The sequence below is a fragment of the Lissotriton helveticus genome, chromosome 7 (assembly GCF_964261635.1).
Source record: "Lissotriton helveticus chromosome 7, aLisHel1.1, whole genome shotgun sequence".
NCBI lineage: Eukaryota > Metazoa > Chordata > Amphibia > Caudata > Salamandridae > Lissotriton > Lissotriton helveticus.
In genome coordinates, this window is record NC_136068.1 from 1,079,656,250 (window position 1) to 1,079,677,564 (window position 21,315).

The following is a 21,315-nucleotide window of genomic DNA, read 5'->3' on the forward strand; positions in this document are numbered from 1 at the left end:
TCCATCATAACAAAGTGGTTCTCAGAACAAATCCAAAATTCCTTCCTAAAATTATTTCTGCCTTTCATCTCAATCAGTCTGTAAAGTTGCCAATATTTTACTTGCAACCACAAACAGTCGCAGAAAGGGCTCTTCATACGCTAGACGTAAAAAGAGCAATCCTTTATTATATTGACAGAACAAAACCCTTTTAGCAAAACTCAGCAACTTTTTGTGCCCATCTCACCACCACATAAAGGCAACCCCATTTCAAAATCAGGAATTGCAAGGTGGATTGTCAAATGCATACAAATGTGCTATCAAAAAGAAAAACGTACATTATCTATTCCCCCCAAAGCCCACTCTACCAGAAAAATAGGGGCTTCAATGGCTTTCTTAGGGAACATTCCCTTAGATGGCATCTGCAAAGCAGCTACATGGTCCACACCACACACATTCACAAAACACTATTGTGTAGATGTGCACGCAAAGCAACAAGCTAGTGTGGGCCAAGCTGTACTCAAAACATTATTTCAAACAACTGCAACAGATACTGTGGGTTGCCACTAGGGAGGAGTACTGCTATACAATCTATGTACAGTGTGTGATCTGCAGCTCATATGCCTCGAACGGAAAATGCTACTTACCAGTATGCATCGGTTCTTGGTATGTAGAGCTACAGATTCACATATGCCCACCCGCCTACCCTGCTACCTTCATCTGTTCCAGTATTATCTTATTTAGATACAGCATACATGGGCATCTTCTCTGTTTCTCACAAAAATCAATCATTTCCCTAACTGGCAAAAAAACGACCTGAAGATGGAGCCGATGCCCTTGCACACTATGGTCCAAAGGAGGAGTCACCTATCTTGTGACTTCCAAAGACTTTTCCAGGACAACAACCAGGTGCAAACATCCAGGCCCAACACCAGATGGCAATCTATGCACAGTGTGTGAATCTGCAGCTCTACAGCCAAGAACAGATGCATACTGGTAAGTAGCATTTTCCTTCTTCTCAAACATGCCTCTAAATCTTCATTATCTGATAGAGACTTCTAGCTGCAGATTCCTTACCTTTAAATTTCCCAGGCATCAGACTGGATCCGGAAACTTTTTCTGAGCAATACCCCTTACTGGCGACGTCGGGTGGCTCCATTTGGCTCCGCGTGACGTCTGTAGCGCCTTTTATAACGTTGCAGTGCCTACATAGGCACCACCAAGGGGCGCGGACGTTAGTTCTCTTCTTTCTGTGCCAGTTAAGCACCGATCTGGGAAAAAGCTACCCCTCTGCCACTTTTTGGCAGGCTTTCTACTCGACTTTTGTCAGTGTGCGAGGGATGTGTGGTAGAAAGACAGGTTTTAAACCATGCGTGACTTGTACCCGCATGATGTTGATTACCGATCCCCACCGTGCATGTTTGTGGTGTCGTGCTCCGACTGTCGGGCGATGGCTCCGAAGACCTTGAGGGAGCAGATGATGAAGTTGCTCGCGGCCCGGCAAGAGGCGCCCAAGAAGAAGTCCAAGCAGACTTCAACTTCACCTCAACTGGCGTCCGTCGTCGAGATAGATAAGGAGCACTGACGCTCTAGCACTGTTCTTCAGAGCCTGAGTCGACTTCGCGCCTCCCTCCCTTTCCAGGCGCCAGAGCAACTCCCGCTCAAATTAAAGATTTTTACGAGGCTATGCGCTGCGTATTTGAGCGGAACAACCCCGTTGGTTACCCCTCTGGCCTCACAGGGTCAGATGGTGCCCCATCGGGTTAGACGTCTCGGCTTCGTCCACAGCACTGGTGGAGCCTCAGGGATCGGTCGTACCAACACGACCACCCCCTGCGTCGACCCCGAAGTCAGTGCCTGCAAACTCGCCAATGCCCGTCAGTGGCGCAAGCCCCATCCACATCCCCGACGACACGGAGCTGGATTCCGACATCGATAGAACCCAGGGGTTCTATGTTTTCGCCTGAGCACTTCGTGGACATGGTGGGCTCAGGAGAGGAATGGGAGAAGGCTGGGGACCCATCAGAGAACTAGGATGTCTCTGAGGAGACTATGGACTGGTGTGGGGAACTTGGGGAAGCCAGTGGTCTGGATACATCCCCAGACACTGGCATGCTTTCTCCTCTTGCTGTGGCTATGGAGGAGGAGGCGTCTTATACCCTGGTGGTTAAGAGGGCAGCTGAGGTCCCTGGACTGGAGTTGCCCTCAGTGGAGGTCAGGATTAATCTCCTGACCGAAGTGCTTCAACCTGGGGCTTCCACCTCTGACCCCCTATTTCCCTTTAATGAGGCACTTACGGACGTCCTTCTAGGAACATGTTCTAAGCCTAGCACTGGGGCACCTGTGAATAGGACGATTGCACGCCGATATTGCCCAGCTCCAGATGACCCAAACTCCTTCAGCCAACACCCCACCCCAGAAAGTTTGGTGGTGCAGGCATCCACATCCCAGGGCGCATTCCCTTCCGCCACTCCGTATAGGGAGTCCAAGAGACTGGACACATTTGGGAAGAAGATGTTTTCTTCCTCCAGTCTGGCATTGTGGTCTGTTTAGGAGACAGTTAAGCTGGTGATGCCACAGGTCCTGGAGGAGGCCCGGGCTGTGCTCTCTCAAGCTGTCAAGGACGGGAGACGTGCAGTAAAATTCGCCATACGGTGTGGTTTGGATACGACCGATACGCCGGGCAGGTCTGTTTCAACAACGGTGGCCTTGAGGCACCACGCCTGGCTTCGTACAATTGGCTTCTCAGGGATGTCTAGGCCAATTTGATGGACATTCCCTTTGATGGAACCTGCATTTTTGGGGGAAAGGCAGATTCAGCCCTGGTCAGGTTGAAGGACTCTCGAGCTACGGCCAGATCCTTGGCCTCTCCTCCCTTCCTTGTGGCCAGTCTTCCTTTCTCCCCTTTCATGGCAATTGAAGGGGTTTCCAGCTGCGTCAGCCCTATTCCAGCCTCTGTCCCAGACTGCCCAAGCCGTGCATGGACACAGACTTGGTACCTTTCATCCTCGAAATGGAGGCCAGAAGTCATCTACCACACTGCCCTAAGCAGCCGCCTCCAAGCACTCCTAGGCTGATTCTGCAGGACCACACTACTCCAGTGGGTGGGAGAATTCGTCCTCGTCTCCCCCGCTGGAGATCTACAAAAAGCGGACAAGTGGGTCTTGCATATCGTCCAGGAGGGCTATTCTCTTCCTTTCCTTTCTTTTCCTCCTCCTATTCCGCCAACTCAGGAACGGCTCACGGAGGATCATTTGAAGCTGCTCCAAGAGGAAGTTACAACTCTTTTGGCCAAAGGAGCTATAGAAAGGGTCACAGTTTCAGAAGTAGGCAGTGTCTGTTATTCCTGCTACTTTCTGATTCCAAAGAAGAGCAAGAGGCTTCAGCCCATTTTAGATCTTCGGACCATCAATCTCTTCCTCAAAAAGGAGAAATTCAAAATGCTTACATTGGCTCAGATCTTGTCTGCCCTAGACCAAGAAGACTGGATGGTGGCGTTGGACCTGCAGGATGCATATTTTCACATTCACATCCTGCCGGGCCTTAGGCATTACCTGCGGTTCAAGGTAGGCCACAAGCACTTTCAGTTTACCGTGCTCCCTTCGGTCTTACCAGTGCCCCTCGGGTGTTCAGCAAGGTAATGGCGGTGGTGCGCAGGTTAGTGGTTTCAGTCTTCCCCTACCTAGATGACTGTGTGATGAAGGCGTCCTCGCCCCAGGCAGTCATCTTCCACCTTCAGACTACGGCGGACCTCCTGCATTCGCTGGGGATCTCTATAAACGTGCCGAAGTCACACCTGACTCCTTCTTGGACACCCCCTTTCATCAGGGCTGTTCTGGGCACAGTGCAGGTTCAGGCATATCCTCCTGAGCAGCGAGTCCAGGATATTCAGGTTGTGATTCCGATGTTTCAGCCTCTATCCTGGATTTCGGTGAGGTTGACTCTGAGGCTGTTGGGTCTCATGGCGTCCTGCATCCTGTTGGTTAGACACACCAGGTGCTGTATGCGGGCTCTGCAGTGGGACTTGAAGTTCCAATAGGCAGAGCAGGGGAATTCTCACCGGCGTGGTTCAGATCTCGGAAGGAAATGCGAAGGGTTTGCAGTCGTGGTTAACGAACCGCAATTGGGTCAACGGAAGACCTCTCTTCCTTCCCCAACCAGATTTCATAGTTGTGACAGATGCGTCTCTTCTAGAATGGGGCGGCCACAAGGGAGAGGCAGGGATCAGGGTTCACTGGCCTCCGGTGGAGACGGGGCTCCATATAAACTTGTTGGAGCTCCGAGCGATTCAGTCGGCATTGAAAACATTCCTTCCCTCTGTCAAGGGGAAGTTGGTGCAGGTGTTTACAGACAACACCACCGCCACGTGGTAGTGCATCAAGCAAGCAGGGGAGGGGTCGTGGACCTTTTGTCAAGAGGCCCTGCATCTCTGGGCATGGCTGGAACAGCAGGGCATAACCCTGGTGGTTCAACACCTGGCAGGTTCTCTGAAAGCCAGGGCAGACGATCTCAGCTGTCGATGCCTTCAGGATCACGAATAGCGTCTCCAACCAGGTGGCGCAAGGTCTCTTTCAACAGTGGGCAGAACCTTGGTTAGATTTGTTCGAATACAAAGAGAACGCGCAATGTCAGCTGTATTGTGCGCTGGAGTTTCCAAGGCAGCTATCACTCTGCGACGCGTTTCGTCGCGAGTGGAGCTCAGGCCTGTTGTACACCTTAACACCCATACCACTCCTGGCCATGAAGATCAGGAGCGACCGAGCCCAAGTCATCCTTGTGGCGCCGGACTGGGCAAGGACAGTCTAGTATCCTGAGATTCTGAGCATGAGTGTCGATCCCCCAATAAGGCGGCCCCTTCTGGAGGATTTTCTGTCACAGCAGCAGGGGAGGATTCTCCACCCGAACCTGTCAACTCTGCACCTCCATGTGTGGAGATTGAGCCGCGGCAAATGATGGCTTTTGACCTTCCTCCCGAAGTCTGTAATGTCATTCTGGCGGCCAGGCGGCCCTCCATTAAGTCGGTATATGCCTGCCGTTGGCAGAAATTTGTATCATATTGTACTGAACGGTCTATTGACCCTCTTTCGGCTCCTCTTTCTACTGTCCTTTTGTTCATTCTTACCCCTGCCCAGCAGGGCTCTGCTTTGTGAACTCCCATGGGTTACCTATCTGCTCTGTTTGCTTTTTTGCGGCTGCCAGACCAGCCTTCTCTCTTTAACCCCTTGGGTGCTCATAACGAGCTCAGCTCGTCATGACCGTGCCCGTCCCGTGGAATGCTCGCACGCTGGGCTGTTTCCCCTGCTGTGCTGAACGTTCCATGGGAACGGGTGTGACCATGACGAGCTCAGCCCGTCATGAGCACCGGAGCTCATGACGAGCTGACCTCAGCATGAGCACCAGGGCGCTGTACGAGCCCCCGTGCCCCCCAGCACAGACAAGGGGTTAAACCTCCTATTGTAAATAGATTTCTGAAAGCGTTGGTTCATTTATTTCCACATACACCCTTATGCCACAATGGGACCTGAATTTGGTCCTCACTTATCTGATGTGCGCTCCTTTCGAGCCTTTGCACAATTGACCCCTCCGGCTGTTGACCATCAAAACAGCCTTCTTAGTAGCGATTAATCAGCCCAGAAGCCCGGAGGGTGAGTGAATTGCAGGCGTTCTCCAGCTCGCCCTCTTACCTTATGTCCTTACTGGACAAAGTAGAGCTTCGCACCAGGGCATCATTCTTACCAAAGGTTGTGACCCCATTCAATTTTGGGCCATTCCATTACTTTACCCACCTTCTTTGCTCCTCTAATCCCTCTAAGGAGGAGGAACGTCTCCACCAACTGGAACCAAAAAGAGGGTTGTCATTCTACCTTGACCGCACAAAAGAGTTCCGGGTGGATGACCAACTCTTTGTGGGGTATGTGGGAGCAAAGAAGGGAAAGGCAGGGCAGAAAAGAACCATCTCTCGCTGGGTTGTTTTCTGCATTTAAATCTGTTATGCCTTGGCGAAGAAGCAGGTCCCTGAAGGATAAAGAGCCCATTCCACCAGGGGAAAGGCTGCGAGTACAGGTTTGGTACTGGGTGTCCCAGTTCAAGAAATCTGTCCTGTAGCGACGTGGTCATCGGTCTAGCCCATGAGTCCGCAACCCACTGCCGGGATGGTATGGCTCGGGTATCTGATTCAAAGGTAAGGAATCTGCAGCTAGAAGTTTCTATCAGATGAACAAGTTACTTACCTTCGGTAACGCATTATCTGGTAGAGACTCTATCTAGCTGCAGATTCCTTACAGCTCCACCCTTCCCTCCCCGCTTTGCGGACTGATGTTGTAGGTCTAGGGCTTCTCCCCTTTCAGGGCCCTAGTTTTGCACATGTTTTCATCAGTCATTTCGTGGCTCTACACTTCTTGCATGGAAAAACCGAAAAGTAATGACGTTCGTTCGCCTGGATGGCGCCTTTGTAGGCAAGGCAATGTCATAGCCTATGTCACGGTTGGCTAAACCCGCACTGAGGGCACTGCATTGGTTACCGGTGCGGGAAAGGGTGACATTTAAATCTCTCTGCCTCGCTCATAAAATCTTGCAGGGTAAAGGCCCTCCCGTCCTGCAGAATCTGGTTACTTCTTACAAGGCTAGCAGAACACTTTGTTCAAATCAAAAACATCTGCTCAAGACCCCTAGGGTTAAAAAGGCCCTCACAGGAGGAAGAAGGTTCTCTGTGAATGTCGCGGTACTTTGGAACTCACTCCCCTTAAGCTTGCGCTCTGAGACTTGTCTCTTTCGTTTTCGTAAACATCTGAAAACACACCTTTTCTGTTAACTGCTGACCCTGAACTCACATGAACGTTGCCTTGTTCTGATAACCGCTGGGATGCCCCAGGGTAACTACGCGCTATATAAGACCGTCTAATAATAATAGCCAACACCAATGACGTCACGTGGAGCCGAACGGAGCCACCTGATGTCGCGCGCAAGGGGTATTGCTCAGCAAAAGTTTCAGGATCCAGCCTGACGCCTGGGAAATTCAAAGGTAAGGAATCTGCAGCTAGATACCAGATAATGTGTTACCGAAGGTAAGTAACTTGTTCTTTATTGCGAATCACCTTCAGGACCTTCTCCATTCGCAGTAGCTTTTCTTTGTCTACAGACTGGCCATCTTTTACTTCTGAGGTGTGATGTTCAAGTTAATCGATCCATTCATCATGCTTGTCCACCTTTTCCTTGAAATGGTCAAACCTGTCCTTTAATAAGTCAATTTACGTATCTATGGATGTAAGGCTTGATTCAAATCCAGAAACAGCTTTGATGTCAAGTTCCTGGGCTGGGGCTCCATTGTATGGGTTTGCCATCGGTGTTCGAAGGTCAGTTTGTCTTGCCTAGTATGTACTTTATCCATCATCCATGCAGCAAGTCACCTCAGGCAGCAACGGCCTGTACCAGGCAAATTCCAGTTTCATTTTGCTGCAATGCATTAATGATTTGAAGATTTATAGAGCGCGCGAATGCCCTGAGGCGTCTTGGCGCTAGGGGTCGATATGAGAAAGATTGCCAGAAAGGTAATGAGTGGACTTAAGAGGTAAAGAGCCACGTTTTTACGGCTTTTCTAAAAGAACAAAGTGAAGGGCTGCTCTTTATCGTGATTGGGAGAAGGTTACAGGTCTTGGCTGTCCGCAACAGGGAGCATTCTGCAGACGCTGGAGTTTAGTTAGATGTTGGACTTGTAACCCAGCATACAAGGCGTTGCCATAATCCAATCTGGACAAGGCCAATGCCGTAACTAGTGTTTTACATGAATCGTGGGGGATATAAGGCTGTGTTCTTCAGATCATTTTTAAAATGTACCAAACAGTTGAGGACACTTTATTTATCTGGGCGTTGAAGGTCAATTTATTGTCAAATATACTGCCTTCTTAGGCCCTGTCTCTACTCAATCAGTTGTCAGCAGGGGGACACGAGCAGACCCACATTTGTCTCCTCAGATCGCAGCAATCATCCAATAGAGTCCATTTCCATAGACAGCGGTGACACTTCTGGAGGTTCCAGTCTTTAATCAACTCCCTAATCACTTGGCCTTGCTTCATCCAAAGTCACCGTACGGGAGGGGGGGCATGAGCACGCCAGAGCCCCTTGCCTCAATGTATTGGTGAGTCTAGGACTCTTGTTGGGCCCCAGAGTTCGGTACATCCCATTCTCTCCAAGATCAGTGCATGATGCATGATCGTCTCCAACCGTGGTCAGAAGACGAAAGAGCCCACCAGAATGGTCATGTCGCTGCCTCCGCGCTCTTAGTCGAGGTTAGGCCCACCAAGGCCCGGGCCCTGGTCATGCATTTGGTTTGGAGAAAAATGAGACGAACATAGAAGGTCAAGGGGGGGAGGAATGTAAAGTGAGGTGACAGGTGAAGTGGAGAGGACATTTAGATGTAAAGGCAAAGAACCAGCAAGAGACATGATGAGCCTGGTCGTAGGGAAAAGGGCAGTGGCAGTGCTTTAAATGGACCAGTACTCACAGGATCTGAAATAGACACGTTAGTATTAGATTCCTTACCTTAGAATATCCCCAGGCGTCGGGCTGGATCCGGAAATTTTTGCGTAGCAGTACCCTTGCGCGTCGGTAGGCGTCGTCTGCGGCTCCGCGTCCGTCGTCGGCGTCGTGGGCGCCGTGATGACGTCGTCGGAGTACTTAGACGCCGCCTCCGCGTGCTGACGTCAGTTCTTCTTTTTTCCACGCCAGCAAGCGCAGATCTGGAAAAAGCAGTAACCCTAGTCATTTTTTTACTAACTTTTTTGATGGCTTTTGATCATTTCTCGAAGTCTTTCGACTCCGATCGGTGCCGTAGGGATGCCTGGTTTCAAGTACTGCGAGGATTGCGACCGCCTGATGTCGGTCATGGATCCGCACCGCCGGTGTTTAACTTGTCTAGGCGTCGACGACAAGGCCTGCTCCGACTGCCGGGCCCTCTCTTCGAAAGCCAGGTGGGAGCGGTCCCGCAGGCGACTCGAACTCCGGCAGTCGGTCCCGCGCCGCGAGAGTTCTCGGTCCCATGGGAGGTCGAGGGACAGGTCGCGGGCTCGGAGCCACCACAGCTCCGAGAGTAGGCCGCACTCCTCCGGGTCGAAGTCGTCGCCTTCGGGCCCGGCGCCGCAGGATGCCGCTGGACCTCCTTCGGGATCTGGTTCGTCGCCGGTGGATCTTACGACCTCCCCGGCGTCGGACCCTCAGGTGTCGCCTCCGGGGCCGTCCTCGGGCGGCGCCGTCCCCGGTCCTACCTTCGTTCCTGTTCAGCCGTCGGGACGGCCCCGATGGGCGCCGCTCCAGACGTCGTTTGGTGAATATCACTTTTATGAACAGGCCCCATTAGTTGAGAACCCTGAGTTTCAGGAGATGGGTGATGAAGAGGACTGGGAGGGGTCTGAGGACCCTCTGACCAGGGAGTGTCAGTCTCATGAGGACTGGGCAGGAGACCTTGGGGAGGCCAGTGGTCTGGACACCTCTCCAGACACTGGTTTTGTCTCCCCTCCTACCGTGGCTTCGGAGGAGGGGGCAACCTACAGTGTGGTGCTGATGAGGGCTGCCAAGGCCTTGGGCCTTGAACTCCCCGTCGCGGCCGTGAGGACTAATCTCCTCACTGAGGTCCTTAAACCGCAGTCAAGCTCGGCCGAGCCTCTGCTGCCTTTTAATGAGGCCTTGACCGACGTTCTTCTGGGCACTTGGTCCAAGCCCGCTACGGGTTCGCCCGTAGATAGGAACGTGGCCAGACGCCACCGCCCAGCCCCGGGCGACCCATGTTTCCTGTCCACCTACCCCACCCCCGAGAGCCTGGTCATCCAGGCCTCCAATTCCCAGACCGCGTTCCCGTCGGCCCTGCCGGACAGGGAATCCAAGAGGTATGAGCAGTATGGTAAAAAGATATTCTCATCCCTTAGTCTGGGTCTGCGGTCTTCCAACACCGCATGCCTCTTGGGCCGTTACACCCACTCTCTGTGGGATACGGTCGCGGATGTGCTGCCAGAGTGTCCGTTGGAGGTACGGGCCAAACTCGGCCAAGCCCTTGTGGAGGGCCGGGTTGCAGCCAAATATTCCATCCGGTGTGGGCTGGATACCACCGACTCGCTAGGTAGAGCGATGGCAACGACGGTGGCGGTCAGACGCCACGCCAGGCTGAGGTCCGCCAACTTTTCGGCAGATGTCCAGAACACACTCATGGACATGCCGTTCGATGGCCGTCGCCTCTTTGGTGACAAAGCAGACGATGCGCTCGAGCGCTTTAAGGACTCCAGGGCTACGGCCAAGTCCTTGGGCCTCTCGGCCCCGCGCCAGCAATCGGCTGCTTATCACTCCTTTCGTGGCCGCGGAAGGGGTGCACCCACACGTGCCGCTAGCCACGCTCCGCAGGGCAATACCCAACGCGGTGGCGGCCGTGGTAACCGCCGTTCGGGCGGTAGGGGTCAACGGCGAGGTCAGTCCACACCTTCCCCCGCAGCATCCGCCTCAAAACCCTCCTAGTCCGTGCTTTCAGGCTCATGTGACGCCAGTGGGGGGCAGGGTTCGCCATCACCACCTCCACTGGCGCACTGTCACTTCGGACAGGTGGGTGCTACAAATCGTCCAAAGGGGCTACACCCTCCCCTTCGAGGCGACCCCTCCAGCCATGCCACCGCAGAACCACCGTGTATCGGGGGATCATTTGCGACTTCTGCAGGAGGAAGTTACGGCCCTCTTGGCCAAGGGGGGCATCGAGCGTGTTCCTGGGCTACTCCCACTACTTTCTGGTACCCAAGAAGGGCAAAGGGAGCCTACGCCCTATCTTGGATCTACGGAACGTCAACGGCTTCCTCCGGAAGGAGAAGTTCAAGATGCTGACACTGGCTCAGGTCTTAGCTGCCCTGGACCCAGGAGACTGGATGGTAGCGTTGGACTTGCAGGACGCTTATTTCCACATCCCCGTCCTGCCGTCCCACCGGCGCTACCTGCGGTTCACGGTTGGCCACGAGCACTTTCAGTTTACCGTGCTCCCCTTCGGCCTTACCAGCGCCCCACGGGTGTTCACAAAGGTGATGGCGGTGGTCGCAGCTCATCTGCGCAGGTTAGGGGTTTCAGTCTTCCCCTACCTCGACGACTGGCTGTTGAAGGCGGGCTCGCCCCAGACAGTTGTCAGCCACCTCCAGACTACGGCAGATCTCCTGCACCAGCTGGGGTTCTCCATCAATGTGCCAAAGTCACACCTGTGCCCATCTCAGAAGCTCCTCTTCATCGGAGCGGTTCTAGACTCGGCGCAGTTTCGGGTTTATCCACCCGAACAGCGGGTCCGGGATATTCAGGCTCTGATTCCCATCTTTCAGCCGTTATCCCGGGTCTCGGTCAGGTTGACGCTGCGGCTTCTGGGGCTGATGGCCTCCTGCATCCTTCTGGTGCATCACGCCAGGTGGCGGATGCGGGCTCTGCAGTGGGACCTGAAGTTTGTGGGCCCAGCATCAGGGCAACCTGTCCGACCACGTCCTGATCTCGGAGGGCACTGCGAGACAGCTGCAGTGGTGGCTCACGGACCGCGATTGGGTCAGCGGCAGATCCCTCTCCCTTCCCCAACCGGAGCACGTAGTTGAGACCGACGCGTCCCTCCAGGGCTGGGGAGGCCACATGGGAGAGGCGGAGATCAGAGGCCTCTGGTCTCCGGCGGAGGCCCGGGTCCACATCAACCTGTTGGAGCTCCGGGCGATTCGTCTAGCACTGAAGGCATTCCACCCCTCTGTCCGGGGGAGTGTAGTGCAGGTGTTCACGGACAACACCACCGCCATGTGGTACTGCAACAAATAAGGCGGGGTGGGGTCGTGGACCCTTTGCCAGGAGGCTCTTCGCCTTTGGCAATGGCTGGAATGCCAGGGCGTGACCCTGGTGGCTCAACACCTGGCAGGTTCTCAACGCCAGGGCGGACAAGCTCAGGCGTCGGTGCATGATGGATCACGAATGGCGTCTGAACTCGGACGTGGCGCAAGGCCTCTTTCAGCGATGGGGAGAGCCTTGGTTAGATCTATTCGCCACCGAAGAGAACGCGCAATGTCATCAGTTCTGCGCGTTGGAATTTCCAAGGCGGCACTCGCTCGGAGACGCTTTTCGTCGCGAGTGGAGTTGCGGTCTTTTGTACGCCTTTCCGCCTATACCACTTCTGCCCAGAGTGCTGAAGAAGATCAAGCGCGACCGGGCCCAAGTCATCCTTGTGGCTCCTGACTGGGCGAGAAGGTACTAGTATCCAGAGCTACTCAGTCTGTCAGTCGATCCCCCGGTTCGTCTGCCTCTTCAGGAGGACCTTCTGTCGCAGCAGCAGGGGACGGTCCTCCACCCGAACGTGTCCAGTCTCCACCTCCATGCTTGGAGATTGAGCGGCGACAGTTGAGGCCATTTGACATGCCTCCTGAAGTCTGTAACGTCATTCTGGCGGCCAGGCGGCCCTCCACTAAGTCGGTATACGCCTGCAGGTGGAACAGATTTGTGGCATGGTGCACAGCAAAGGCTGTGGATCCTCTCAATGCCCCTCTTTCTGAGGTTCTTCTCTTCCTTCTTTCTCTTGCCCAGCAGGGCTCTGCTCTGGGCACTATCAAGGGCTACCTTTCTGCCCTTTCAGCCTTTCTAAGGCTGCCTGATCAACCTTCTTTGTCCAAGTCCCCTATTGTAAATAGATTTCTTAAGGGCATCACACACACGTTTCCTCCTGTTCCGTTTGTGATGCCTCAGTGGGACTTGAACCTGGTTCTTATGTTTCTGATGTGCGCTCCCTTTGAGCCACTTCACAACTGTCCTCTTCGCCCTCTGACTTTGAAGACTGCTTTCCTGGTTGCCATCACCTCTGCCAGGAGAGTGAGTGAGCTCCAGGCCCTTTCTTGTACTCCACCTTTCCTTTCTGTCCATCCGGACAAAGTGGTGCTGCGTACCAAACCTTCTTTCCTGCCCAAAGTTGTCACGGCCTTCCACATCGGGCAGTCTATCACCTTGCCAACCTTCTTCCCGCCACCGCATCCCTCTAAAGAGGAAGAGCGGCTCCACCGTCTGGACCCAAAACGTGCGCTCTTATTTTATTTGGATCGCATGTGAGAAGTTGGCCTGATATATGATGTTCACTAATTCTAGTGATCACCTTGTATCAGTCCAAACAACCCTTATGGTGATTGGTTGTAAAGTCAACCTTTGTAAAACCAGCTATCCTAGTAGCGTGGACAAGTCTTTAGGCTAAACTCTGAATGGCATGTGAAGCCAGCTGTTTTACCACAATATAACCCCTTGAATACCAGATGAAAGGACACCACACAGGTTGTTATAAAAATAAACAGATATTTATTAGTTAACATACACCTCTGGACTCTTTATGAGGTCAGAGGGCTAAGCACGTGACAATACTACAAAAGAAATAAGAGTTCGCACAATATCTACACGTGTGCCTGAGGGGCACGGCAATCCATATACTCAAAACAATGGAATGCGAGGAAAGAAAGTACTGTAAGGAGATCCAGAGGCTGGAGGATCGCTGGGACTACGCTACGAACTAGGTAAGTACGGAGCAGGAGGCCCACGGGACTCACGTGCAGAGTGGAAACTCTCACGCGGGATGCGTACCAACGTCTATGGATGCTACAGTTTACAAAGTTACGGATTCCGGACGAACCCGGCTGGATGGAGGGAAAACAACAGTGGACCTGAACACTAGGATAGTGAACACAGACTTCAGCACCTAGAAGCTTTAGTTACCTAACCCACAGGCTGCGGGTGCATAGGGCTGAAGTGGTGTCGGGTCTGCTGTGTTGATCCCGGTGATGCCTGAAACAAGAAGTTGCTGGCAGGCAGCCAGATGGAGGAGTCCGGTGGTTCCAAGGATGGAACTAGGAAGAAGGAAGTCCTGAAAAGGAAGGGGACAGAGTCTTGGTCACTAGCCAGTGACGGTGCTGGAACCAGGAGGGAACCAGGAGCTGTCGCCGCGTTCAGGTGAAGGAGGGGTCGCTTCTCTCTGTAGCTGCGCGGACCAGGAGCTGCTCTTCACGACCAGGCTGGAGGCACGAGCTGTCCCACGTAGTCAGCTGCTGTTAGCGGTGTCTGATCGTCGATCTGGACAACAGGCCTTGGCTAATGCAAGCCACGCGATGGAACAAAGATGGTGTCTGGTGTGGACCAGGAGGGTCCGGGGTGCCTCTCTTTCACAAGGAGGCAGGGGCCAGTCTGGGGGACCAGACTAGCAGTGTCGAAATCTTCAGGTCGTCGTCTCAGAGGTCACTAGCCAGCCGGCAAGTGACTAGACAACAGGAAAAGCAGCAACCAAGCAAAAGGGCCCCACGCAGATCACGGGGATGCTGGGGGGCTGGTCTTTGGTGCAGGAGCTGCGTCGGTGTAGGGCTTCTCAGACCCTGATGCACTTACTCGAGGGTCACTCGGTGGTCGTGCTGGAAGCGCTGTGCAGGTTTTCTCAAGATGGCCGTCTCCACGTTGCTCGTCGCACCCACGGGTCCCAGCTGTGCTGTGGATGTGGGTAGAGGTCAGAGAGGTCTGGAGGTCCGGGTCTTGTCGAGCTGGATCGTCGGATTCCGGGATCGAAGGACTTTGCAGCAAACCGCACAGGAGCTTGATGGTGCCTGCGAAGCAGGATGGTCACTCCCTGACCATAGGGGAGATTCTTCAGTCTTCTGATGATCAGGAGGTCGAAGGTCAAGAGTTTCTTCGTGGAAGTTGTCAAGATTAATCTAACTTGGAATGGGTCCAGCTCCTACCTTTATTCAGCTAAAGGGGGCTGCACTACAACTAGGTCCCTCCCCTGGGTGGGACCAGGAAGGGGGGTGGTTACACCCCCTATCCTTTGTCCAGTTTCCCGCCAGAGCTGGGGCTGGAGTGCCCCAGCAACTGGTTGGAACCGGTGTATGCACAGGGCACCTTGTGTGCCCCAGGCATGTCTCATTCCTTTCAGCCTGGGCCTACCTAATACACAAAATCCTGTCTGGGGTGGTGCTAGCACCTCCCAAGGCAGGAACCGCTTTGTCCAAGCCTCCCTCGCTGGAAGGACTCCCAGCAGCAGGAGGTCAGACTTGTGTCTGTGGTGGCAGCATCCATTTTGTGATGCCAAGGCTCGAGTTAACTTTAACCTGGGTTCACAGTTACATACATGTCGTGTCCCTATAGAAGGGTGGAATGCTACCCCCGTCGCCAGAATTGGCGAGGGGGTAGTATTCCAATTCGTATGACACCTTACTCGACATGTTTTGATAATGTTATACCAGAGTTGGCATTTAACCGCGAGGATTATAATGCACTTAAAAGTATATGGTATAGCGTTATCATGGAACAGCTATTAGGACTTGGTTCCGCAAGCTGCAAACGGGCTCAGCTCATGCCAGAGCACCATCTCACATAATTCCAAGCACTCTGCCTTCAGGATTGATAAGGCCTTCTATAGGCGTGACTGATAGGAATATATGTGTCCATTTTAGGTTTAGATATAGTGAACTATATCTAAAGCAAAGGGTGATTACACCACCTTGCCCCAGCTGTCGTGCAGCCAGTTGTGTCTGTTTTGGATGGCCAGCCGGTGGCATAATACATGCTTCAGCCCCTGGTAGGCCCTGGGTACACCTATGCCCTGGATACCTAAGGTATGCTATATAGGGACTGATAATGTGGCCCCGTACCAATTGGTAAATGCACCTAGGGTACATGGTTGTCAATTTAGCGAGAGAACAGCTAGGCTGTGGGTCTGATTAGCAGGCCCACAGCCAGGGAAAGTCGTAAACCAGTGAAGCAAAAAGCAAAAATCTGGGGTGGCCATGGGATTGCAGACCCCACTCTCCTACATCGCACACGCCAGTTCCGGGTGGATGACCAACTCTTTGTTGGTTACGTGGGCGCTAAGAAGGGGAAAGCGGTGCACAAGAGGACCATCTCCCGGTGGATCATCTTGTGTATCCAGGCATGCTACTCCTTGGCTAGGAAGGAGCCCCCTGTTGGATTGCGGGCTCATTCTACCCGAGTAACGGCGGCTACCACTGCCCTGGGCAGGGGTGTGCCCTTACAAGACATCTGTCAGGCAGCTACGTGGGCATCGCTGCACACGTTTGCAAGACACTACTGCCTGGACAGCCAAGTCCGGAGGGATGGCTTCTTTGGCCGTTCCGTACTCCAGGACTTTCTGGTGTGATTATTGGTTCGCAGACCCACCACCGGGGTTGGTATTGCTGGGGTATCTATTCTAAGGTAAGGAATCTAATACTAACGTGTCTCTTTCAGATGCACAAGTTACTACTTGTGTAACGATATATCTGTAAGAGACATTAGTTAGTATTAGATTCCTTACCGACTCACCCATCCTGCGAACCAATATCTAGGGTTAGGGTTGTCCCCTTTCAGGGCCCTAGTTTCAATGGCACCAGTGTTGGTTTTTAACATGGCTGTGCGTTTCTGGCGCGGAAAAGCTGTGTCTAAGAACTGGCGGAGGCGGCGTCTAAGTACTCCGACGACGTCATCACGGTGCCCATGACGACGGACGCGGAGCCGCAGACGACGCCTACCGACGCGCAAGGGTACTGCTACGCAAAAATTTCCGGATCCAGTCTGACGCCTGGGGATATTCTAAGGTAAGGAATCTAACACTAACAAATGTCTCTTACAGATATATCGTTACACAAGTAGTAACTTGTGCTACATAAACACTTTTTATGTTTTTGCTATGTGCTGCAACTGGTACAGAAGCCAATATGTACCATCATAGCTTGCCCTTAGCCCTGCCTCTTGCTCCACCCACTTGCCACACCTCTAACTTATTTTAATGAGTACCTGCACTTATTTTTTTTCCATTCAAAGCACTGATCAGGGGTGTATTTTTGGTTGTTGTGCGCCCTGATGCCCCGTAAAGAAAGGATAAAAGCTGGATTACTGACTCCAGCCGGCAGAGCCTCACAAGGGGGTGATTATGGACAGTCTCATTAGTGCCCTCAAGTCACTGATTAACTTCGTTTTGAGTGACTAAATTTTGCTTCTCACAAGGAGCACATCCGCGCACAAGCTAGTTCCCTACAATGCCAGTGTTTTTGTCTTTACTATATAATAACTTTAGTTTTGCCTTTGTGTTCAGAGCCTGGTGTGATATCAGGAGCCTTCTTTTTTTTTACCATCTTTATTGAACATATCATATGTAAGCATCACTTTATACGCATTCATGTACTTAATTACATCAACCCGACGTTTTGTGCCACAACCATTTCGCCTGTTATACATATTCCGCTTTTTTGTATACTTAAGTCTTTTACATGTCAATGTATCGTTCAACTTTCCTCTGGCAATAATCCCGGAGGCGGTAATGTACAAATATTCCCTCTATGCTTGTTTCACACTCCCCACACTTGCTCCCACTTCTTGGGGCATCCTCTATTTATATGTACTGCCTTTTCGGCTACCATAGCCCAGTCCATATTGTTACACCATTCGGTATATATTGGTGAATTTTGCACTCCCGAGTGTTTAGCAATATTGAGGATGCTTCTTAAGCACATTCCATCTTCATCAGATCCCATCTTCTGGCAATGCAATTCCTTTTGGAGTGTTCTGATTACTGCTATTTCACAGCATACGGGATTGCATCAATTTAAAATTGTTCTGTATAAAGTTATCCTCTTTTTTACCTATCTCATTTCCTATTGTCTTTCTTTCTTTCTTTCCTTCTTTCCTCCTCTTTTCCTTTCTTTGTCGTTCCTTGCATTTTCTTTCTCCCTCTTTCCTTCTGTCTTGCCTTTTCTCTTACCTTTTCTCTTACCTTCTTTATTTTTTGGCACCCCTTTAACACTCAGTAAATCGCCACCCACCTCTCTTATAAAAGCACTCCACATAGGCCAGGGAATCCTTCTAGACCCCAGCAGCCCTTCCACCCCTCACAGAGTCCGAAGTCGCCCCTCATAGCCACAGTAGCACGTCATTGAGACCCACTACTCCTTGTTAGTCGCTAAAGGTCTTCATATGACACCCAATGACCAGTTTTGTCTTATTCTGTTCTAGCCTGAGGGACACACTCGTCGCCTACATCGAGAGGAAGAGAGAGGAGGCCTACCACGAGCTGGAGGAGCTGTTCCCGGAAGAGATCGCCCTGTCCAAGTGCGTGGAGGCCTGGAAGGCAGCGGCGAGCCTGAAGCGCGATCGTCTCAGATAAAGTATCTTCTATTCGTTCCTTCCGAGCTCTTCAAGCACGGACTCTGGGGCTGTGCGATGTTCTGACGTCCAAGCTGATGGGCGCCATGCTGCTTTTAACCATCTGCGACATTCACGGTCAAAAGGCACGTTCCTACACACAAGCTCAGGTGTAAACAAAACAAAGATACGATGTTGTTTCAAGTCGACAGATGAACTCTCTACAAGAACATAAAAGCTGTGTTTTTATTTTTAAAAATACCGACCATGTCTGCGTAACTGGTGTGTAAATTGCAAGTCTCCTGATGGCATGTCGGGGTTCATACAGTCCTAATATCCGTGACTATTCCAGAACCGGTGGCGTCACTCACAACAGCTCAGGATTCCTGACCAAACTGAGGAATCCAGCTGTTGTCTCCCTCACCCCATTGCACTTGTTCCACGTCTTTGGAGTGTCGGGAATGGCAGAGCACAATGTTCTCTTTTTGTTACAGGCACTTTCATTTCGTGGGAGGCGAATGACTTCGCTGCCCTCCCAGAGATGGCTTTTTATATGCACCTCAGTGGAACTCTACCTCCTCCATTTTGCACTGATACGGATATAAGTGCTTGTGCTTATTTCTTTTTCACTCTAGAAGCCTATGCAGAACGAAAGCGATACACCCTGGAAAAGCACTTGCAGCAGGCATGGGCTCCTGTGTAACTAGACTGCGAGCACAGCCCTGAGGACCGTTTGTGCCTGTCTTTTTTTTATAGAAATAACATTTCACGGTTTTCTCCTATCAGTGATGTCTTCAGTTTATAAAATGTTTACAGTGACCTCTGCACACCTTCATTTTCATTGCTTGGAAGTGTACTACAGTAGCGCCTCTGAAGCTGTGCTGGTGTCTGGCATGTACCAATTGAAGAAGCGGGCTTTGTTTAGCATCGCTAATCAGTTATGTAAATTATACATTAAGCACAGACTCGACCAGTAAGGTCTAATTATCGTGATAGTGTCCGAAGAAAAGCAAGCATTATTTTTTGTCTGACTGTGATCCAGCCTTGCTGTTCTTTCAAAGGTATTCACTTGTGGGTACATTTCCAGATAAACTTACAGTTCAGTCAGTTTCTGGATCTCATCAGTCTGTAGTAATGACCTAGAGATATTAATGAACACCCTTATCTGAGGGGACCGACTTGCCTGCTTGTAGTCACACTCGTGATTTTATCTCAAATGTTTCCATACATTGCAACCACACTTAATGTGAAATCCTATTTTTTAACATATAATACAGCACTTTGCTCTCCTGAAGCATAAAAGCATAGTAACCACATTTTCTTAACATTCCTAATGGTAGAAGCAGCTGAACTAGCCTTTGGCAGCCGCATCAACACTTCCAGGGGTTTGGTGTCCTAAATCCCTGCATTCCGTGTTCTAGTCGCCTGGTTTAGCGTAACTTGATTTTTGGCTTCTCGGGTGATGAACACCTTGGGTTTTGAGGGAGGGGGAGCTATGAACATTTTTAGCTTGGCCGAAAGTCTTCAGTACCCCACACCTTAGCCATTCTCAACCATTTCCGATACAATCATTTTTCGTCACAGATGTCTTAATATTTGTATTGCCATTTAGAGTCGTTAGAATGGATGTGTAAGAGAATAACACGTGCAGGCATTGTTCCCATGCATGAACTCTAAAATTTGAAAAGGTAGCGTACAGCTGCGTCAGCGCTCCTGCTGACAATATTCCCGTGCCATTCACAGACCATCATTTAATTACATATGTTTGATTATTTACTTCTAAAGCATGATTGTCTCCTGATTTCAAACTGATCTGCATGATCTATGGGTAGATAGTACAATTAAGCACAAAGAACTCCACCCACATAATTTTGTAGTTAGTTTCAATACTTAGAAGTACATAGTTTTATATATTTTTACCAGATTATTATGTAATCGATCCATACATCCCATGATGACTTTGCGTTTATGATTATTACATGTCTAAATTGTATGTGCCTGATTCTTTTTTACTGGATCCAAATGCTTTCTTTTTAAATCGTGATATAAAAGCCATGTGAACCCTAATTGGTCCTAAAGGAATTGTTTGTGGGCAATAAACTTTAATATGATGGTTTAATGTTGTAGAGGTCCAGCTGCTCTCTCTCGGTTGGTTTTCCTTAATTAGAGACCAGGAGGCACTCTCCAAATAACAATGCCTTAATGCATGCTAGCCGAAAGTTAAGATAAGAACGTACATAAACTGTGTTTCTCTAAAACAAAATTATATATATATAAATATAATACTAATGAAGAATAATATTTTTTCTGATACCTAATTCTGTTCTTTAAAGCAAAAGTTACGAAAGAATTTACACTTGTTTGTATATTTTGACGAGGTTTATTTTTTATTATGCTTGTTAAACAGCAAATATCTTTAAAAATGTGGTCCTTCAATAAATCCATTATGCTGCAAAAGATTCTTGTATGTGGTTCTTTTCAAGGTGTACAACATTACCTATGTTAACTCCGTTAGAATCAATAGTATAGCTATACTCATCGGTATATATTTCTGTATGTATCTTTTCCTTGTGAACTTTTATGATTCATATTTCTGTGTGCGTACCGGTGAACAGTGCAGTGACTGATATTGCACTATGGCGATCAGCTGTAATAAATTTGTCAGTGGCGGAGCTCCGCCTACCTACTACCGGTCGCACTTCTCTGGAAAACACGTATGTTTTCTTATCAACGTATTATCAAGAGATTCATCATTTACTCAGGATTCAATCATCTGTATCCAACTTTATTGAAACCAATTTCATTATTCGGTGGATGAAATTGGTTTCAATAAAGTTGGCGGGTAGTCAGTAAGTGGAGCTCTGCCACTGAAAAATGTATCCCAGTTCTTTTCAAGGTGTCATGTACACAAGCGTTAAAAAGTAATTGAGGGAGTTTTTTTCTTTAATTTATAGCACTACATGTCGCACTGAGCAGGTTCTGTGAGACCGAAGGAAACGATCAAGATAACTGCTGCATTCTGATGAGCATTATTCAAGAGGGCGATAAAAAGCAGTCTTGGAAGACTCTCCAGAAGATAGTCTGTGCTCAGTGGATGGAAAAGCATGTCACAGGACTGAGCCCCTGAACATGCAGAGTGTGACATGGCTTAACAGATGTAATTGTAAAGTGCACATTTGTCCGCCACCCCCGAGGAGATCT

At 50.6% G+C, this 21,315-nt stretch overlaps 1 protein-coding gene across 2 annotated transcripts in view; it reads left to right on the top strand.

Annotated features, from left to right (window-relative positions):
- RNF213 (ring finger protein 213) overlaps positions 1-20,565 on the top strand; it is a 2,973,532-nt gene extending 2,952,967 nt beyond the window's left edge. For both annotated transcript variants that reach the window (XM_078654076.1, XM_078654077.1), the window contains exon 66: positions 17,986-20,565. In XM_078654076.1, coding sequence (XP_078510202.1) covers positions 17,986-18,136 — 151 coding nt within the window. In that variant the 3' untranslated portion in view covers positions 18,137-20,565. The remainder of the gene's footprint in view (positions 1-17,985) is intronic.
- The last annotated feature ends 750 nt before the right edge of the window (positions 20,566-21,315 follow it).